The sequence below is a fragment of the Coenobita brevimanus genome, chromosome 62, assembly GCF_032717465.1.
Source record: "Coenobita brevimanus isolate Jiangsu-jjx chromosome 62, ASM3271746v2, whole genome shotgun sequence".
Classification (NCBI taxonomy): Eukaryota; Metazoa; Arthropoda; class Malacostraca; order Decapoda; family Coenobitidae; genus Coenobita; species Coenobita brevimanus.
Window position 1 is genome coordinate 36,005,819 of NC_137015.1, and position 20,778 is coordinate 36,026,596.

Consider the following 20,778-nt stretch of genomic DNA (forward strand, 5'->3'; position numbering starts at 1 on the left):
GATTTCGTCACCAAATTTCAACAGGGATTAGTGAAATACTACAAAATATTGTGTACGACAGTACGAAAAAGTGATATGTTCTGTACAAACATCGCGCTCATGTGTCTAAGCGGTTTCAATAGCTAATTTAAAAGCCTAGTGTGTGTGTGTGTGTGTGTGTTTCTTTTTTGTCAGTTACTATACTTAATCAGTTCGCTGAATCTCAACACGAACAAAATGTACAAAGAGTCAACAGATAACAACAAAAAATATGTCGGTCCCTAAAATATATCGTTTTCGTAACCACAACGATGCGTATGTAATCTTCCTTATCCAGTGAGATTATCGGGGTGGTGACGACAAAATTTCCTATTCAACCCCATTCTCTTCTAGTCCAGTCACATTCCAAGTAGACTAGCCTACACTTCCACTTTCGATCTCTTTTTTGACCTCCGTTTCTTTATGTAGCCTGTACGGGCAATCTCCTATGATAAGACAGATATATGCAAATACATAAAGATACAATTTCTTGCAAAGCAAAAACTAAAAGTGTAGTTATACCTGCCAAGAAATCGGCATTTAAAAATGGCGGGTCGTGACGTCACTGTGGGTGTCAGGACGAAGGTGTTATGACAGGGCTCCCAGAAAAATTAGACTATCTTCGACTGAATTCCTTTGTTGTACTTCCTAAAAATGGTGTAATTATTATTAGTCATTGACAAAGCAACGAAATTATTTATGAAACAAAAAAATTGATATCGATTACTTTAATGTTGCATTGCAGTTGCCTAAAATATGTAATAATATTAAGTCCCGATCTCAAGACAAGTTCGCATCCCCACCACAACAGTCGCACAAACAAACATCCCGCTGTTTCACTTTTATCGTATTTTCCACAACCTCCACCTGATAAGACTGCAACTGATAGTGAGGCAAGAGGTGATAAGACACGGTGACAGATTCCAGGGTCAAGTGATGCTGAAAATTTGCCCGAGATAACGAATAAATTGCCCTAGATAAGCGTGAATCATCCATTTGGCTTTGTGGCTTTTCTGGTCGAGTGACAACAGTTCCGAAGATAAAAAGAGTTCCACTGGTGATATTTACGTTCGAAATTTTATCATTATGTTGCGCCAGGCAGTGCATCCAGGCGTGAGATAAGGGCGTGGTGATGTGAGATAGTAGAGATATCTGGTGGGGGTGGAATTGTGGTAGGGGAGTGCTGGAGGTGGTGGGGACTAGAGACAGGTGTGTGGTGGCGCTGACAGGAGGGTATCATAGCAACATGGGCCCAGGAGGGAGTCAAAGCCACCCGGACCACGCACCTTTAACACCAAACCTGCCCTAGAGCTGGCTAGAGCCATGTGGGTGCACACAGCTGTCCTAGCGGCTGTGGCTGTGCTGACAGTCAGAGCAGTTGAATGGTCTGGCATCTCATGCAACCGAACCCGACAGGTGCTGACTGGGACCTGGGGTGAGATCAGGGATGGACCTGGACCATACCCAGAAGCATCACACTGCCAGTGGCTAATATCAGGTAAGAGTGTTAATGTCAACCGGTTTCATAGGGGATTGGTTGTCTGCCTTTCTGCACCAGCCATTCCTTGTTGATTGTCACTTTCCTCTTGGAGAGAAGCATGTAAATTCCTAGACTGTGAGACCAGTACAAACTCACCTTCACCTTACTACTCAAGAACAAAATCACCAAGATCAGGCACACAAAGCCACAGTTACAGTAGTCTAGCCAAACCCAACCAAAATTGAACAAACCAAGATAAAACCAAATATGATTACCCTGCCCCCACAGAAAATGTAGTACTGGTATTGCAATATGTCAACCAAATCCCTGGGACAACTAATAAGAGATTGTTAGAAATTAGATAGTTAGGTTTTTACTATATGGCTGCTTGAGATTTCACTCAGATCCTGGGTCAGCCTTAGTCAGTTAGATATTGTTGACCTCACTGAAATTACATTAAATTTTGTAATGCAGTGGGTTGGATCCAAATATGGGGACAAGAAAAGTGAAGTACCGGTAGAAGTTAATAATAGCATCAAGTATCAAAAGTTTTGTAGTTTGTCTAGGTAAATACTGGAACAAATGACCAGCCAGATTTGATTATAATTGCACCAGTATCTGGCCAGAGTTGCCAACAAAGTCATACTATGCCAGAAAGAGATCTGACACTAGAGGACACCATCAGGACCTAACACCGAAAGTCGTACCTGTAAGTAAATGTAGTACCTGGTGGAGTGGGATTGTAGCCACCCATACAAAACAGCTACAGTAATAGGAATTTAAGCATTTTTAAAACTTCTTGATAAATGATGATATTTTAAAGTTAGCTATAATTTACATTTTGCAGCTGGATATGGTACTACTGTAGTTATAAACCTGCAGGTATTGAAAGTCACATGATGGTTTTTCTTTAGTAGTGATACAAAAAGTTTCATATTAAGAAGTGAAGGCAGTGATCGTTAAATAGCTACCGCTTGTGATGATTATGGTTGTAGGGCATCTTTCACTGGTAAACATCCTGTGACATTACCTGTATAGGCTATACTGTAATCCCTAAGTAGCTATGTTAAGGTGTAATGTACTGCAGCTATTTAGACCAGTTATCCCTTAGATCTGGTAGCTAAGATATGTATAGTACCATCATTGTGACAGTTTGTGGTATGTCATTGACCCTGAATGTTCAACAGTTAAATATCTACCATAACTTCCCCTACTCTGCCATAGCTCAGCTCTCTACTGTCTTACCCTCTCATATCCTTACTATCTTGTATTATTCCAAATCTCACAGTACATTGTTCTTCAGTATCAGTACTGTTGTACAGTATATGACAGTTTAGTATACCTTGTCCTAATTTGTTCTGTTGCAGCAGATCCTAGTGTAAGCTTGTCCTCCCATAGTATGCTTAATCTTAAGTAACTACTGTATTTCCTTTCCTGCCTTATGCTGTTTTACAGTTTCTTAAAGGAGAAAGAGAAGAAAACAAAGAAAAAATAAAAGGATAAAATGGAAGAGTACTGTACCATGAATGAGGGAGATGTCTTGCATTGACCAGTTGGTAGGACTGCAGATGAGTGGTATCAGAGGAGTTTGGAGTTCTACACATGCTTCTCAACCACCTTATGCCATCCTATTACTCTTAGCTTACCCTGTACTACCTATCCCTCTAGTATTCTACCCTAGATTCTTCCTTGTTCTAACTGTGTTCTACCATGTGAGGTATACTACCCAGGGTTCTTACCCTGCCTGCCCATGTTCTGCTGTAGATTCTTATCATACTTTATACTACACTGTCTACTTGCCCCTTCCCCTGTTGTACTACTGTATGTTGTACTCTAGAGATTTACCCTGCTGGGCCTTAGACTTACCCCAGAATTTCCCAACCCTCCTGTTATCCTAGATTCTTTCCCAGCCCTACCCTATCATATACTGGACCAGTGATTCCCAAATGGTTTGTGGCAGGTGACAATTATTCATCCTTGCCACACAGAGCAATGGCTCACCTTGATGTATGACCAACAGATGCACATAATGCTTCTCTGGAGCCAGATAGGCCTAAATGTGATAAATACTAGTAAGTTGATAAAATGATATTCATATTTTTTTCACCACACTGTGTGCAGATATTTTCAGTATGAGTAGAAACATTCACACTAATATAGTAGGCTATGAGGCAAGAGTCACAGCTATAATATTAAGCTTGTTACTTATACCCACAGCAGCAATATTAAGCTTCTTAATTTTACCCATCTTGTTCTACTAAATTTTCACCATACAAAAGTCCTACTCATCTTACTCTGTTTTAACCCAATTACAGTATACATATTTTTATCCTATTTTACCATAGATTCTTACCCTGCCTGCCCTGATTTAGATTGTTACCGTACATATCTAAACTTGCCTCATTTTCCACTTCATAGCGAGCAGTACCCAATACTTTTCTCTTGTACACTTTATTTACACACTACCCAAGCACAACTAAAACCCCACCTTGCTTTCTTACAGCCGCCAGCCCTGGGCAGTTCATCACCCTCAACGTTACGAAAATCGAGACCGAGTGTTCCTACGACCACCTCTATGTTTATGATGGCCGCACCTTTGAATCTCCCCTGCTGGCCGTATTCTCTGGAGAGACAAGGCCACCCCAGGTCACTGCCACCTCAGGCCACATGCTCATACTCCTCTACTCGGACACAAATTATGCTCTTGATGGCTTTGAAGCGGAGTACACAGTTACTGGTGAGTTTTGCCTTTGTCAGCATTCAGATTGTTGACATTATCATCATTATCACTGTAGGCTAACCGTATTTCCAGTACAGTAAAAGCTCGATTAGCCTAACCGGAATGCATGGGGATTCATCCATTCTGGATATGGAATATTCTGGATAATTGAATGTTACTCTTAGAAATTTTCTGGGAGGTCAAACAAATGAAATAGTACCAAACTTTGGACTTTATTTCATAAAGTACATTATTCAGTATTAGATACAGTACGGGTAAGATACAGTACAGGTACACTCACGCTCACTAATATCTGCCCAGGGGTGCACCCTTCCTACCTCAGAATACCCAGGGAAGAGGGGAGGGGAGGACGAAACGAGCTCCACCCGCCACCAGCCCAGCTCCTGACCATCCCCCATGCCCCTACCCAACCCCCCCACCCCACCTGTCATTCTTAACTAGCAGTTAAGTATGACAGGTGATTTCATGCTGATTTCATGCTTAACACTCTTGGTCCCACTACTAATACAAAGAACATTAGGATATGTTAAAAGAATACAACTATCAACATGTTGCAGCAAGAAATTAATGCATTATGACGTTGACAGTAAAACAAAAACGTTAACAATGGCCACCTCGGGCCTCCTGTATTGGGTGCACTGCTTTGCAAATATACACACACACACACACACACACACACACACACACACACACACACACACACACACACACACACAGACATAAACACACCCAAACACGCAGGCACAGACACAGATGCATACAAACACCCAACACATGAGGCCTGGGATGGCTGTTGTTAATGTTTTTGTTTTATTGTCAACGTTATAATGCATTAATTTCTTGCTGCAGTGTGTTCATGGTCATATTATATACTTTTTACATATCCTAGTGTTTTATATTTGTGTATTAGTAATGTGACTATTAGTGTAAAGTATGAGGTTAGCTTGAGATGTAACTGCCAGTTAAGAATGACAAGTGGGGTGCTGGGAGGGGTAGGGGTATGGGGGAAGGTTGGGAGCTGGGGTAGAGGCGGGTGGAGCTCGTTTCGTCCCCCCCTTGCTGTCTTCCCTGGGTATATGGGGGTACGAAGGGGGCACCCCTGAACAGAAATTTGTGATCATGAGTGTACACTACAATACACACAAAAAGACAGCAAAAGAAATTGTACAGGTCTGAACACAAACCAGCAAACATTACCAAAAATTATTTAAAGAAAAATTTAGCATATGTTACAGGCCAAAATAATTTTGAAAAGTTAGCTGCGTACACTACTTTAACCTGTACAGTACAGAACTAATCAAGAATTATAGGGGGATGACCAGTATCCGGAATATTTTCGACTCCATGCCAGATCGAATTTGCGTTCCGGTTATACGGATGTGCTGATGCATCGGATGCTGGTTAATCGAGCTTTTACTGTATTATAAAATAGGGCAGGTAGCTAGGATCAAGAAACAAAATACTGTGACACAAAAGTAGAACAATCATCGGATTACCCTGTGGAGGCGGGCCACATTTCAGTTCACCTGTAATTGAAATTGTCAGAATCCTCAGCTCTGTCAGCATTATTTCATTATTCTAGCAACTGTATGTTTGAGTCAAGGTAACAGAAACAGGTACCTCAGTAGACCCTTAAGCCCACATTGAGGATTCAGGGGCATATGGATAGATATATAAAGAGTACAGTTTGGAGGCTAATGTATCAGTAGGAAGGAAAAGGGAGAAATATTCCAAGGTGGATTGGCCATGTAGTGGTAATGGAGTTACAGACTGACTATGAGAGTAGCATGACTACTTGACATAAGAAGTAGTGATTGGCCAAAAAATGGAGGATCAAGGTAAGCAGACAAACTTGAATTTAATTTTGTTTTTTATAAGCATCCTTTTCAAGATAAGGCTTCAAGGAGTAGGTTGATACTGTAGCAAGTAGTTGCTCACAGATGGGGTTCCCAAAAAGGAAGCATGGCATCATTTGATTATATTTTATTGAAATACGTAGAGTATGATAGATAATACTGATATCAAAGAAATCAAGACACATTGAATAATACAGTAATGCATAATGGCTTTGATTAGGTTTGGAAAAGTGACTGTGTAGATATGATTTGGAGCAGATGAAGGAGGTGGAAGATGTGAGAAAGGTGTTCATAGAGGAAATAGGCTATGAGGTGGATGTTTTGAGTTAAGAACAGTGAGCTGACTCACTGGCATGATCTGCTACTCTCTCCTTTAGGGCCTCCCTTCACGCCATTCCTGCTCTTGATTGTTTTCCTCTTTTAATCCGTCTTTTCTTTGAATGTTGGCAATCCTCTTGGGACCTGCAGGTTAACAACAAACTTCAGAGAATTAAACTCTCATTTCTTCCCTGGTACGAAATGCCTGAACATAGATAATTTATATTTGATATCCAACTGTTGCAAGTATACAGGGACTGTACATGTGGTTATGAGGAGTGTATATTGAAGTGGCTTAGACATGTAGTGACTGAAGAAAGATAGTTGTTCAAATAAGGTGTATCAGTATGAAGAATGAGGCCATACTAGGAAACCAAGGAATGAGTTGCTGGAAGACAGTTGTTGGACTGAAGGTTTAATTACCGAGGCAGCAAGAGATCATGCAGCCTGCTGTTAGGTAAACCATGACTTACCAGTGCAAGCAGTATTACAGAGTGTAGTTTTAAGTGTTACTAGTACAGCACTGGTGTTTTGCCAGTCATAATATTATATTGGTATTATTTATTATGAGGAACACACTGAGGTGGTTTGGCCACGTGGAGAGGATGGAGGGTGAAAGACTGACGAAGAGAGTGTATGTGAGTGAGGTGGAGGGGGGAAGAGGGAGGGGGAGGCTGAGGATGAGATGGAGGGATAGGGTGGAGAGGTATATGAGAGAGGGGGGTGTGAGTTGGGAGCAGGGCAGTGAAATGGCGGAGGACAAGACGACGTGGAGGCGATTTGTTTGTGGCCACCCCAAACAGGATTGAGGCGTCTGGCAGTAGATAGATAGTATTATACTGCATAATACGGTATAAGAAATAATTGAACTCCACTTATTCATACACCAAGAAAGTCCTTGTAAAAGCCTCTGAGTCTCCTAAATGAATACCTTTACTTTAAATTGTTTTTCAAAAATGTCCTATTCCTCTGTGGCACTAGTACTGATTTTAGAGTAACACACATAAACAGGTGTGCCATTGTGAAAAAGAATAAGCAGATTGTAAACAGTTGTATAGAATACTCATTAAAATTATATGAAAGGAAAATGGAATGTGGATAAATGTGGGTACTGTATTACTACTGTGTTGGTAAAATAAAGAATTGATGCCTGGAGAACTCTGTGCAAAATCAAGTTTGATACTGCTGGATTTCTGTTGTAGAGTAATTCACAACACGTGATCTAAAGATGGAGAAAACCACATAAATAAATAGCTTATATAGTAACACTGAATCTGTATATAGCTTGGCAATCCATTTTTCATGCTGTCTTATTGGTGGAGATTAACATACGGGTAACTTAACAGTTTCTTCATGTTTTCTTGTATGTGATAAAGAATTATCAAAAGATTTTTCTGTTCTTTGACCAGTAAGACCAAGTAGACATTTTTGTCAATATGATTTGATGTGAAAAATGTTTTCATTAAGTTATAAGACTTTCACTGAATATTATATATGTTATACACTACAAGGGGATGAGAGTGGGGGAATGCTAAGAGATTGTAGACAAATAAGGAGTAGATGAAGGAACATATTACCTGAAAATTGATGAATTTTTTTACTGAATGCAGAACATTGGTAAAATTTATCGAGTCTGGTGGTGCTCAAAGAAGAATTGCAGCATGTGAAAATGTGACAGTGATAGAAATGAAGTATATGAGAAGTTTGTAAAAATGGGAAGGTGGTAGGTGTTGATGAGGTATGTGCAAAGATGCTAAAGTGTAGTACCGGGTATACAATGAAATTACATATTTCCCTGGAATTTGCCATAGGGCCTAAATAAGTAAAGTTGTACCCATGGAATAGAAGAAGGCTGTGATTGTGCCTTGGCACAAAAGTAAACCAGACTAAATTGCATTCATTAATTGTAATAGAATAATTCTGCTTGATGATATAGGAAAGGAATATGGAAGAACAATTTTTCATTCATTCTTCATCTAACCTAATGTTGTCCCATGAGGAGGGTATGAGCCCAGGGCTAGGCAAGCTGGTCCTGACGTTTAAGATGAGAGTGACCAGTCTCGCTCATCCCTAAGTGGCATTACATGAGCAATAAACTCCAACCACCCTTTGGATATAAACCTGTACCGGTTCAATCCGATTGGAGCGCCTTAATTGCCCACAAAACCACCAGGCGCCATACCAGTAGTTTGGTTATATGGTTACCACCTGGCATAGCTAATGGTTTCCTGGTGTACAGGAAACCATTTGGCTTGTCACTCAGTGTAGTGTCAACTGTGGACAGAAGGAAGGGGAAAGAAGGAAGGGGAAGGATGAAAAGAAGAAAGGGAGGAAAGGGTAAGCACCTGAGAGCAGCACTACATCGAGTGAGTGGAAGGTGAATGCCCCCACCTACCACCATGGAAGAACAACAAAGGGAGAAAATAAGAAAGATATCAAAATGTGTGGTGGATGATGAACAGAATGGTGTTAGGAATGGTAAAAGATGAGTGGATCATATATTTGCAATGAGGTATATTGTACCATATATTGTTGTGGAATGGAACAAGCTTGTTGGAGGAACCATAAGAGGTGTATGGCTTATATGAAGTAATTCCATCTTGTGCAGTGTTTGTGATAAATGGGTACACAAGAGATGTAGTGGTATTAGAGGTAGACTGCGAGATAATGCTGATTTCATGTGTGCGGCGTGTCGGTGAGAGCAGGTGGAGATTGTCAGGCGTGAAAGGATTGAACTTGCTGGTGAGACTCTTGAGTGTTTGGAAGAGTTTTGTTATTTGGGAGACATGTTGTGTGCTGGAGGTTGGGCTGGAGCTAGCTCTTTGGCTAGGGTGAGAAGTGGTTGGAAGAAGTTCAGGGAGCTGTTGCCTCTCCCGACATTGAGAGGACTGTCCCCATGTGCTAAGGGGTCTTTGTATGCAGCATGTGTTAGGAGTGTGATGCTGTATGGTAGTGAGGCCTGGGCAGTAAAGGAAGAGGATATTCACAGGCTCAAATGTACAGAAATGACAATGATTAGGTGGATGTGCAGTGCGTCCTTGCATGGAAGGCCTGGGGGGCTGGGTTTACGATGGAAGAATTGAGGTAGGATGGGACTGGAGTGTATTGGTGTTGTGATGAGGAGAGGTAGATGGAGATGGTTTGGGCATGTGGAGAGGATGGGGGATGATAATTGGGTGAGGAAGGTGAGAAGTGTTAATATTGGGGGTGGGGTTGCAAGGGGTAGACCGAGAAAGATGTGGGATGAGGTCATTAAGTGTGACCTCAGAGTTAAGGGACTGAACAGGGAGGCTGCCATGGATCGTGCAGCATGGAGAGCCGCCATTAGGTGACCAAGGCCGACGCATGCAAGCATGTTGGAGCCTTCAGAAATTAATGAACGATGGATCTGAAAGGGGCCTGTGACAGACTAAAATGATGGTAAGATGTATATGGCATATGAGCATGTGAAAGGGGTTCAATGGGCTGGAATTGTGGAAGATGTTGCATGTGTGTGTGGTGTGTGGATGGAAATCTGTTCAGTGTTGTGAAGTGTGTGTGATGGTGGACCGTGTTGTCATTGATCAACCTGATTCTGTGTGGCTGAGCAGACCCATCAACCATAGGCAAGCAACATCCCTTACAGGGCCAACCCATGCAATGAAGTGATGTTCCTTTGTGAAAAGTTTTGAGCTTTGGTCTCTGGATGGATGGCACATTTTCATCTCTCCACCCAGTTAACAGGGGCACCATAATAGGCTCCACTCTACCCTGTTTTTTGGCTGTATGGTTACCATCCAGCATGGTCGGTGGTTTCCTAGGTTATTGGAAACCAATTGGCTTGTCACTCGTTGTAGAGCCTTTGAAGTGGAAAGAGTAATAAAGTGACAGGATGGAAAGGGAGAAGTAGGAAGAGAGGAGGGCAGACAAAGAATGATATAGGTGAAGGAAGTACAGTAGTAGGCAGCACTACATCTAGTGAGTCGATGGTGGGCACCCCCCACCTACCACCAGATGAACTATGTGTAGAAGTAAATGGGTGTCTAGGTGAGTGGTTTAATATCAATATTTAAGTGAGACAAGGGTGTGTAACCTGATGTCCCCATGTTGTTCAGAATCTGTATGGATGAGAATGTGAGATAGGTCAAAATGAGAGTTGTGGAATAGGGAATAAAGCTGATGATGAGTAATATAGGGTAGAGTACAGCCAGGTTGCCTGTAACATGGCTAATTCAATACTAACTTGAACAATTTTAAATGAATCAATGTTATGGGAGATACACAGCCTTTGAGAAAAGTGGCTAACCGTCAAGTGGCCTGTGCTGTGGGAGATGTCCATGCAGTGACAGATTACACCATATTTGAGCCTATGGTCTGCATTGAGGTGGAGATGTCCAAGTTGTGGTACCTTTGAGGACCTGAATAATTGCTTTCCTCATTACATATTATGAACAGTGTTATGGGAGAACATGGTTGGTGAAGATGGTACACTGCCACCCTGCCCCAGGGTGGGAAAGGATGTCTGGATGATGATGATGATGATGATGATGATGATGATGATGATGATGGTACTATGCTGCCCTTTAGTAATGAGGAGGGTCTTTCCAGACTGGCTTAGAGTTTTGCTATGTCTGTGAATGATATGGTTTGAAAATGGATGTAGGTAGGACAGAAGTGATGGTTGTTGACAGAGAGTGTAACATGGTGTGATGTGTTCGTAAATGGAGAGAGATCTGAAGTGGTGGATGAGTCAGGGTACGTAATGTGAATGTTTTTGGCATATCAGATAGAGGCAGGATTCCGGGGGCTTGAATGACGAGTGAATGGAAGTGTGGCCCATTGGATTGGGCAAACTTGGGCTGTCTGGATGTTGCTACACTTCCTCCCTCTGGTGGGAAAGAAGGTCCGGATGATGATGATGATGATGATGTTAGTAAAGTGGAGAGCGGTATTGCTGAGGGATGAAAACCTTGCTATGAACAGAGGACAGCATAGCCTGTGGAGGCTGCAAGACAATTGCATGAAAGTGTTGATGGAGACATTAATGTGTTTGTGTGATACTGTGGTGTGGCATAAGTTTTGGCAGTCAAGAGTAGAAAGAATGGAGGTGGAACAGTTGAGGAATATGTATGGGTTACATAAATTGGACGGTATAAAAAACACTTTCATGAAAGAAGTGGAGTAAGGAAGTTAGTTAACAAAAGGGTAGAAGAGAGTGTAATTGGATGATGTAGTCTTACATTGTTTTTATAGTTGTGGCTCCTGGCATCTCTGGACATAACCAGATGGACTGCAGGCTAAAGTTGCTCTTTTCCCTCTGTTCACTATCCTCCTTTTGGGGAACAGGGAGGGAATTAGAAGGTATTTATATAACTGGACCATGGAGCTACCCCAGTTGTACTGGTGCCGTTGCATGAAGGTGCCCTTCTGCAGCATCGTAGTTATACAGTATGCAGAAAATTGAAATAGCTAGGCAGATGAAAAGGGCATATGTAAATGAGCTTGAAGGTGTAGAAGGTGTGGTATACTTGGTAGGTGGATGGATGTTGTCTGCCATGGATGTGTAACAAAGTGAAGTGCACTACTGGGTTAGAAGTTAAGAAAGCTGTGGATGGACAAAGTCTATAGAGATACACTGACAAGAGTCACATCCCATGATTAACTTGGTTATCAACAAAACAACCGTCCTACAGATGAATCGTATGTATGGATGGCATCTGGATGTGTGGGAGAGCCAAGATCTTGAGGGTCTGGATAACACGTGAAAGAGTGTCAGCATGCTGCTTGATGAATCCCAGACTTTGTATGTGTGTGTGTGTGTGTGTGTGTGTGTGTGTGTCTCTCTCTCTCTCTCTCTCTCTCTCGCTTTTACTTTTTTTTTTTTCTTTAGCTTACCTTACTCCTTATCTATTGCAGGAATTTGGGCTGGGATGATTATGAGGATGACTGTAATCAGTTCATGTCAGGTATTCACAGGAGGGGGCCAGGTGTCAAAGATAATGATCTTCATTGTAAATGTGTTGTGTTTCATCTCTATAATGAGATTATGAACTGATTCCTCCCAGTTATTCTCATGTAGAACTGATATGCCTTACTTGTTCCACAGACTGCCCCCTAAACTGCTCCGGGCGGGGTGAGTGCAAGGACCATGTCTGTATTTGCGATGGGCTCCACTATGGGTCTGGCTGCGAGTATGACCACTGCCCAGACAACTGCGGTTTCACACAAAACCACGGCCACTGCTTTAAGCCTCAGCCATGGAATCGTGACCCTGAACCAACACCATATTGTCAGTGTGATGAGGGTTACTATGGTGATGGATGTTCCCTCTCAAATTCCGATGCTGAGGGTGGAACTTGGCACTGGCTGTGGCGAGGAGGACCACCACTGAATGCCAGGACTAGTCATGCCAGTGTTTACCTACCTCACCTGGACCAGCTGTATGTTTATGGGGGGTATGACCTGAATCAGGTACTCGGTGACCTCTTTCTGTTTGACTTCCGCACCAGTGTGTGGGTGAATGTTAGTGACCCAGGGAGCCAGAGTCAGCTTAGTCGCCGCCTGCACTCCCGGCAAGCAGCACGACTCAAAGGAATGGATCGCCACAACGCTGACACTACCACACGACTCGATGCCACCATCACGTCCCTTCTGCGCAATGTTGACTTTGCCGTCAATAACAACAACACAGTTAGTGTGAAGCGAAAGACCCCAGTAGATTCCACCTTTGTGACAACCACAAGATCTAAACGGATGATCAAGTCACACCAAGATTTCATCCAACCCTTGGCCAGTGACTTCTCAACTCCACCCAGGACAAAACAAATGATATGGGCAAGTGAGGAATTTAGGCAAACCCCACCTGATGATCAGCATGCACCTGCAAGATCTAAGCGGATGATCAGGCCCAGCGAGGAACTGAACCAGGCATCATCTGGACATCCCTTCCGACCTTTGACCCCAGGACCAAGATACGGTCATTGCATGGAGAGATATGACCAGCATTTTGTCCTGTTTGGTGGACGAATGGCCTCGGGTGAGTTCCTGTTGAGGATTCCATGTTATTTTGCTCCTACTAGTTTGATAAACTTTTCATTGAAATTTTGTGATTTTTCATACTGGTATTTGGTAACATCATCATCCTAACTGTTGGAAACATACTGGTAGGTCCCAGTACAGTAACTTTATCCCAAAATTTATTATACATTTTACTCTTGCTTTTCTTTTCATACTGAGGACATTTCCCTCTGATTTATGGACGACAGTGCTGGATTTCGTCAATGATAAAAACAACATTTGAAGCAGACCATGCATTTGTTAAGTCCAGCCCCTTAACTACCATATTTTGAATAATGCAGTATGACTAATATTTATGGTACTTGTCCTGTTTGAGCTGGTAGCATACGTAGGATTATATGTTGTTTTTCCTCAATGTTTTAACAGGTGAAATAGGTAAGCTTCCATGAGAGGAGCATATTAAAGACATCAGAAAAGTCATTGCAGCAGAAGACAGTACATTGCACATTACAGCCATACCTCTTGCCTTTTGCTGAATATGAACACAGTCATATTCTACTTTGGATTGGCTGAGCAGAGTCACATTAAACATGGAATTGCTAGTGCTTGCTCGAGTATAAAGCGCAAATGTTCTAGACAAAAAATCAAATCTTTACTTCTTAAATAAGCTCAGAGTAAGTTGTACAAGAATAAGCAATTACAGTAATATCTTGGATATATTGTCATTAAATTATTCTTTTAAAACAAAAACAAATCAAAGCATTAATTTGTTGTTGGTTTGCTCTGACTGATAGTGGAAAAAGTATGTGTATATAAGGTATTCATCATCATCATCATCATCATCATCCGGACCTCCTTTCCCATCCCAGGGCAGGGTGAGAAGTAGCAACATCCAGACAGCCCAAGTTGGCCCAGTCCAACGGGCCACGCTTCCATTCACTCGTCATTCAACCCCTGGGAATCCTGGCTCTACCTGATATGCCAGAAACATTCACCACATTCTGTAGCTTCACATAAATGTATCGATAGAGTCAATCTGGATGCTGTCGCATTAAAAAAGGGTGCCAAATTCCTGATCAAGCACTTCTCCTCACAGAATCATCCAGCCAGCTTGATCTCTTGTCAGTCCCCTAGCCTCACTGACTTCCATACCTCATTTCCTCACACACTCGTTCACCATATCTCTCCACCTTCTCCTTGGCCTGTCTCACCTCCTCCCCCCTACAAATTCACTCAGATATACCTTTTTCACCACTCTTTTGTCATCCATTCTCTCCACATGACCATACCATCTCAATACACTCTTCGATTCTGGCGTCCACAGACTTTCTCGCTCCGCATCTTTCACGAATCACATTATTTTGTATCCTATCCACTCTCTTTACTCCACATACATACCTCAGCAGTCCTATCTCCATTGCTTTTTCTCATGACTTTTCGTTTTCATGCCACATCATAGTCTCACATTTGAATGTTAATGATGACACTAACATTCCTTCATGTAAGCCTCATGCAGCTGCAACACTCAAGCCTGTTTTATGTCAAGGCCTTCATAACACCAGCTACTTTCCTTCCTTGGGCCACTGTGCTTTCCACCTCTTTTGCACATTTTCCTCTCTTTTCCATCACTGTACCCAGGTGTTTGAACTCTCTCCCCAATTCCAGTCTCTCTCCATTCACTGTCACATCACACTGGGAGTCACCTTCTCTCTCAGTAACCATCACTTTACTCTTTTCTACATTTACTCTCGAGGTACAACGCTCACAGACATCAGTAAAACTCTGCAGTAGTCTACCAAGTTCTTGTCTAGTATTGCAAGTAGTACCGGTACTGCATCATCAGCTTACAACAAATTTGAGATATTCCATCCATCACCATTCATTACCAACACCATCCCTCTCTCCATTACTCGTGTTTTTATTTCTCTCATCACCCCATCCATATATATATATACTGAACAACCATGGGGACATCACACAACCTTGTTGCACGCCCACACTGATCGTGAACCATTCACTTAGATGCTCATTTACCCTTACACATGCCTTACTACCATCATAAAAACTCTTGACAGCACCTAGCAGCTTACCATCTATATCGTAAATGCGCAAAACCTTCCACAATCCTTCTCTGTCTGCTTTGTCGTATGTTTTTTTTCAGGTCCATGAATGCCATAAACACCTTATAGTCCATCTCACAAGCCTTCTCCACTATCTGTCTTACTGCAAATATTTGATCCATACATCCTCTGCCACACCTAAAGCCACTCTTCATCACTCACTAGGACTTCTGATTTCTCTCATACTTGCTCTGTTTATAGTAATTATATAAATGGAGAAAGCATGTGACAGGATGAATTGGGAAGGACTGCAGAAGGTTTGGATACTATACTGGGAAAGTATGGTGTGGGTGGAAGCCTGTTGAATGCTGTAAAGATTTTCTGATTTTACTGAAGCATATGTAAAAGTACATGGATTGTCTAAGTGAGTTGTTTAGTATAAAAACTTAAATGGAAAGAGAAGTGGGACTGGTAATGAATTGCAAAGAGTGGAGTACCGTATATTCAAATAATTTATGTTGATGATGATGCTGTAATGCGTGCTTTTAGTAAGTAGGATCATTGCAGTCAAGTACAGAGCTTTGTTAATGTCTGAAAGTGGCATGGTTTGAAAGTCATTATTCCTATCATGACCCATTTTCCCACATATACAGTAGATGAGGTGAGAGAGGATCCAGAAACAAGGAAGGAGAGCATATGAAAATGGGGGAACTATTAACAGCATGCCCATTGAAATGGGCCACACAGTCATTCAAACATCCAGAATCTTCCAGCTTATGAGTCTGATCATCCGTACTTTTTTTTTTTTATGCACTTCATAATGCACTTGTCAGACAGTTATTCCATTGAGAATCAAGTAAAAAAAAAAAAAAAAAAAAAGGCATTGTCATATGTTTCATCCAGCCCAATCAATCCTCAGTCAATTCCCTAGTCTCTTAGTTTCCATACTTTGGTTTCTTTTTACATAATTGTTTACCATAGCCATCCACTTTTTCTTGGTAAACACTTTGTATCCTCTTACAAATATCCATTCATCACTCTGTTGACATCCATTCTCTTTCTATGGCCATATCTGTTAATTGTACACTTTTCCCAGTTATCAACAGACTTAGCCTACTCACTCCTCATCTTTCAAGAGTCTGTATTTCTTATCCATCCAGTCTGTGCAGCTGACACACAATTCTGTAAAGGTCCCAAATTTTCACTATTATAACTTGACTTTTCACATTCATATCACTGGCCTAGGTCTCATACCATACATTACAGTACATAATATAGGCACTAACACACTTACTGTACATGTAATCTCCAAGCCTTCATACACAACCTGCGTTTCATGTCAAGGCCATCATAGTGCCAGCCACCTTTCTTCCCTGACCCACTCTATTCTTCATTGCACATTTACCTCTGTTTACTGTTACTGCACCATTTTACCAGTTTACTTTTTTTGTCCATTTATCAGCAAAATGCAATATGAGTCACCTTTCTTTATAAAATCATCACTTTATTCTTATTTGCATTTAATTTCAAGCCTCACCACTCTCAGATGTTCACAGAACTGTTAACCAGTCTTCAAAGATCCTGTTTATTATTAGCAAAGGTGCTGATGAGGAGGCTACAGGTGATGGTGCTGTGACCCTGGGTGGAGCAGCTTTGGTGCCCACCCAGGATCCAAACCTCCATATATTTCTTTGCACCTCCTGGTGAGGCGCTGTCAACCACAATGGGGCATTGGTTCCCTGCATGGAGTATGTACTTGACTGTGTGTACCGGAAGGACAACCCCATAGAAGCAGTTGATTTCTTGTGGTCAGTGGGTCTGCTGGACCAGATGAGTGGGGTTAAACAAAAATAACAATGAAAACAAAAACAGCAGCAACAACAACTATAAGAATATGTAAATGGGATTTAGTTAAGTGGTTAGAGACCAGGTTTACTCTTCGTCAGAACATAATTCTGATTCCAGGCTGGAGTTGGGAAAATTTTAATAATGTGAATTTTGTTAAAATGGACTTTACTGGTCTTCTACAAGACCCTGCAACATGATAAAAAACAACACAAAACAAAACAAAACTCACTAGTACCCCTTACAGTATCATTAAGTGTCAAGTGAGAAGCCAAATGGTTTCTTGTAACCCAGGAAACTGTTTGCAATGCTTGGTTGTAACCATGTTGCCAAATAATGGAGTGATGTGGAGCCTGCAATGGTGCCCCTGCTAATTAGGTGGAGAGACACAATTGCAGTGTCCTTCCAGGAACCAAGTCTCCACACTTTTCCCTGCACCTCTCTGGGGAGATGCTATCATCCACAAGGGAACATCGGTTCACTGCATGGGACAACCCTGCAGGGGCTGTTGTTTGCCTGTGGTTGATGGGTCTGCCTAGCCACACACACTGGAGTTGGTTGACAACAACATGAGTGTGGAATGAGACAACTGTAGGATTTATTCACTGTGGGTGGAAGGTGTGTTAAAGTGGTGATATATGTGTGGCATATAGGAGGACTGCCCTGTTTTTTTTTTTTTTTTTTTTTTTTTTTTTTTTCTGTGTCCGACTGTGGGCATAGGCTTCACAGCCTGCTATCAAGGCCCAGCAGTCCTCCTTCATACCATACACCTCTACATGTCACCACTTCGGCGCTAACACCCACCGTCCATATTGAATACATGCTAGGGCTGTCTCATACAGGACTGGTGTATTGGTATTAGCGGGGGTATTTTTACGACATGTCGGCGGGTCTTTTGGTAGATCAGTAAAGCCTGATTTAAGAAATTCAAATCCTTAAACTGTTCCCTGCCCCAGCCGGGATTCGAACCTGGGTCCGTTAGGACTGCAGGCCACCTCTCTACCGATTGAGCCGAACACATAAGCAAAAATCCACTCACTGGTCATTAAAGCCCTCAGAATTCTTTCATTTTTCGTCATCATCATTACAATATAACTTAGGTCCAGCTATTAAATGGAACAGGAAGGGTCCAGAAACAGGAATGCCACTAATACAGTTAACCACACAGGTGAAGTAAGCAATGAACTATGGCTGTACAACACGACCCTAGACGAGTGGCACCTCATCGCCCCTTCACCGGATGGTCCCAAGAGTGCCCAGGATGATCCAAAAAATACCCAGCAAGACCCCAAGAACACCCAGAATAACTCAAACAAACAGACTTCTGAGGATGACCGCACTCCCCCTGGCCTCATGTACGCAACCTTGACCCTTGTGGACGATTCATGGCTGTACCTGTTCGGGGGTAGCCTAGCACATGGAGAATTCTCCAGTCGCATGTATAAGATGAACTTGGATGGGGAGAGGGTTTGGGAGAAGGTGGGTATTAGAGAATTATATATTTTTTGTGCTTTGTAGCACTATGTTTCCATGATAAAACTGAGACCTTTAAGAGTTAAAAGAGCAAATTAACACCTGCAGAATTTAGGTTTGATATTGAGTCAGGATAACCATGTGATATGCTATACCGTACTGCATGTTTTTACGGACTTAAGTAACATAATATATCTTAGTATTTGGAACCAAGAAGCAATACTACATCAAAAAATTATACAGGTGGTTACTGGTGCTGATGGTAGCTTATATGTGGTAGTGCTGTGCACCCTGGGTGGAGCAGTTGTGGCACCCACCCCTGAGCCAGACCTCTCCATATTTACCTGCACCTCACCATGGGAAAGTCTGTCATGCAGGGATACACTTCACATCCATCTGATCATTTTTATCTTGAATGACAGGCTGGGGGAGGGGAGGGTTAGGGTTGCAAATGAACATTTGTGAGGAATGATGTATTAGTGGTGTGATGGGAAGGGGTAGACTGAGATGGCTTGGGCATGTAGGGAAGCTAGAGGATGACAGCTGGGTACTGGTGTAAGTAGTGAGAAGTGTGAGCATTAAGGGTAGAATTGCTAAAGGCAGAAAAAGAAAATGGGATGAGATAGTACAGTATTTGACTTCAGGAGAGGCTGCTAATGATCAAGCAGTGTGGAGAGCTGCCATTAGGTGACCTAGGCTGATGCATGCAAACATGGTGGAACCTTTATAAATGAAATCAAATGAATTATCATGTCAGCTCATTATCCAGCCAATCCTTGAGTCAGCTGAGTCTTTTATCAAGTACCAGTAGTCCTTCAGTCATGATAGTAAATACTGTATGTAATTAGTCAGTCAAAAACTCATCCTGCAGTCACCTACCATAAATTCATGAATTGTTCAAGTATCATAATTTATGATTTAGTTATTTAGATCAAGAATGAAACTGTTAATTGATGCATGTTGAAAGGTTGGCTACCATCACTGCTGGAAGGTACGGTACTGCCATGAGAAACTGTAGCGACAAGCATGGTAACCAGCCACATAATCATATAACAGTAGAGTGAAGTGGTAGCCAGGTGGTCAGAGAAGTCTGCTGTTCAGAAAAAGACTAGAGTTGTGTCCCAATCTTGTAAAGGGAACAGTTTAATTACAGTAATCCCTCCAATATCCGACGTAATAGAGCCAAAGGCATGTCCGGATGGTGATCCTGTCCAGATATTGGGCCCCAGCCTCCTGAACTTGTACTTATGGACCCTAACTCAGAAAAACACCTATACAACTCCCTCTGGACATGCATTGCACCTATTTAAGACCCAAATCACACCAATAAGGGACATAAAAGACTGAAATAAATGCAGAAGAACCATAAAATGAGGTTTTAGAGGTGAGTTTATACAATATTAAACATTCTGGGTATTTACAAGTCCCTGGCTCCTGGACTGGTTTGAACCGCCAGTTTGCAGTCCACAGTTAATCCTCTGCACTATAAATTCTAATTTCTTAACACTGCACAACACTGTAAATTTCCGTGTGTTTTAGTGGTGAGGTATTGCAGTTTATTCACAAAAAACAAGCACCTGTGGCTTGCACTGCTATAAGCATCTGCTCTCGATCGGAGTTTGACTGTGACTGTTGATGATGGCGGGGTAACAGAGTTGCCAGATCACAACAGCCACATTGCCAATCTCCTCAACTTTCATTACCAAATTTAACTTTTCATTACCAAATTTGTAAAGCTATCATTTATTCTTCACTAATTATATATACAAGTGGAAATACATGTAATCACTCTGCTTATAATTAACACCATGTTGATTTTCACGCTATGTAGGGTAGCAGATTAATCAGAGAGAGCAAACAATCCATCTTCTCCATCCTGTGTATCCTCATACATGTGAAAAATCCATTTGGTAATGCATTATTCTGATTCATTACCAAACGAATTTTTCACTACCCAATTGGCCCACACTTGGTAATGAAAAATACCAAATG

General features: G+C 41.9%; 1 protein-coding gene across 1 annotated transcript in view; it reads left to right on the forward strand.

Annotated features, from left to right (window-relative positions):
• Positions 1-1,341: 1,341 nt before the first annotated feature.
• Megf8 (multiple EGF like domains 8) overlaps positions 1,342-20,778 on the forward strand; it is a 70,196-nt gene continuing 50,759 nt past the window's right edge. The window contains exons 1-6 of the mRNA XM_080275525.1: positions 1,342-1,516; positions 4,002-4,235; positions 12,498-13,120; positions 13,265-13,427; positions 18,482-18,540; positions 18,595-18,792. Of these exons, the coding sequence (XP_080131651.1) occupies positions 1,342-1,516; positions 4,002-4,235; positions 12,498-13,120; positions 13,265-13,427; positions 18,482-18,540; positions 18,595-18,792 (1,452 nt within the window). The remainder of the gene's footprint in view (positions 1,517-4,001; positions 4,236-12,497; positions 13,121-13,264; positions 13,428-18,481; positions 18,541-18,594; positions 18,793-20,778) is intronic.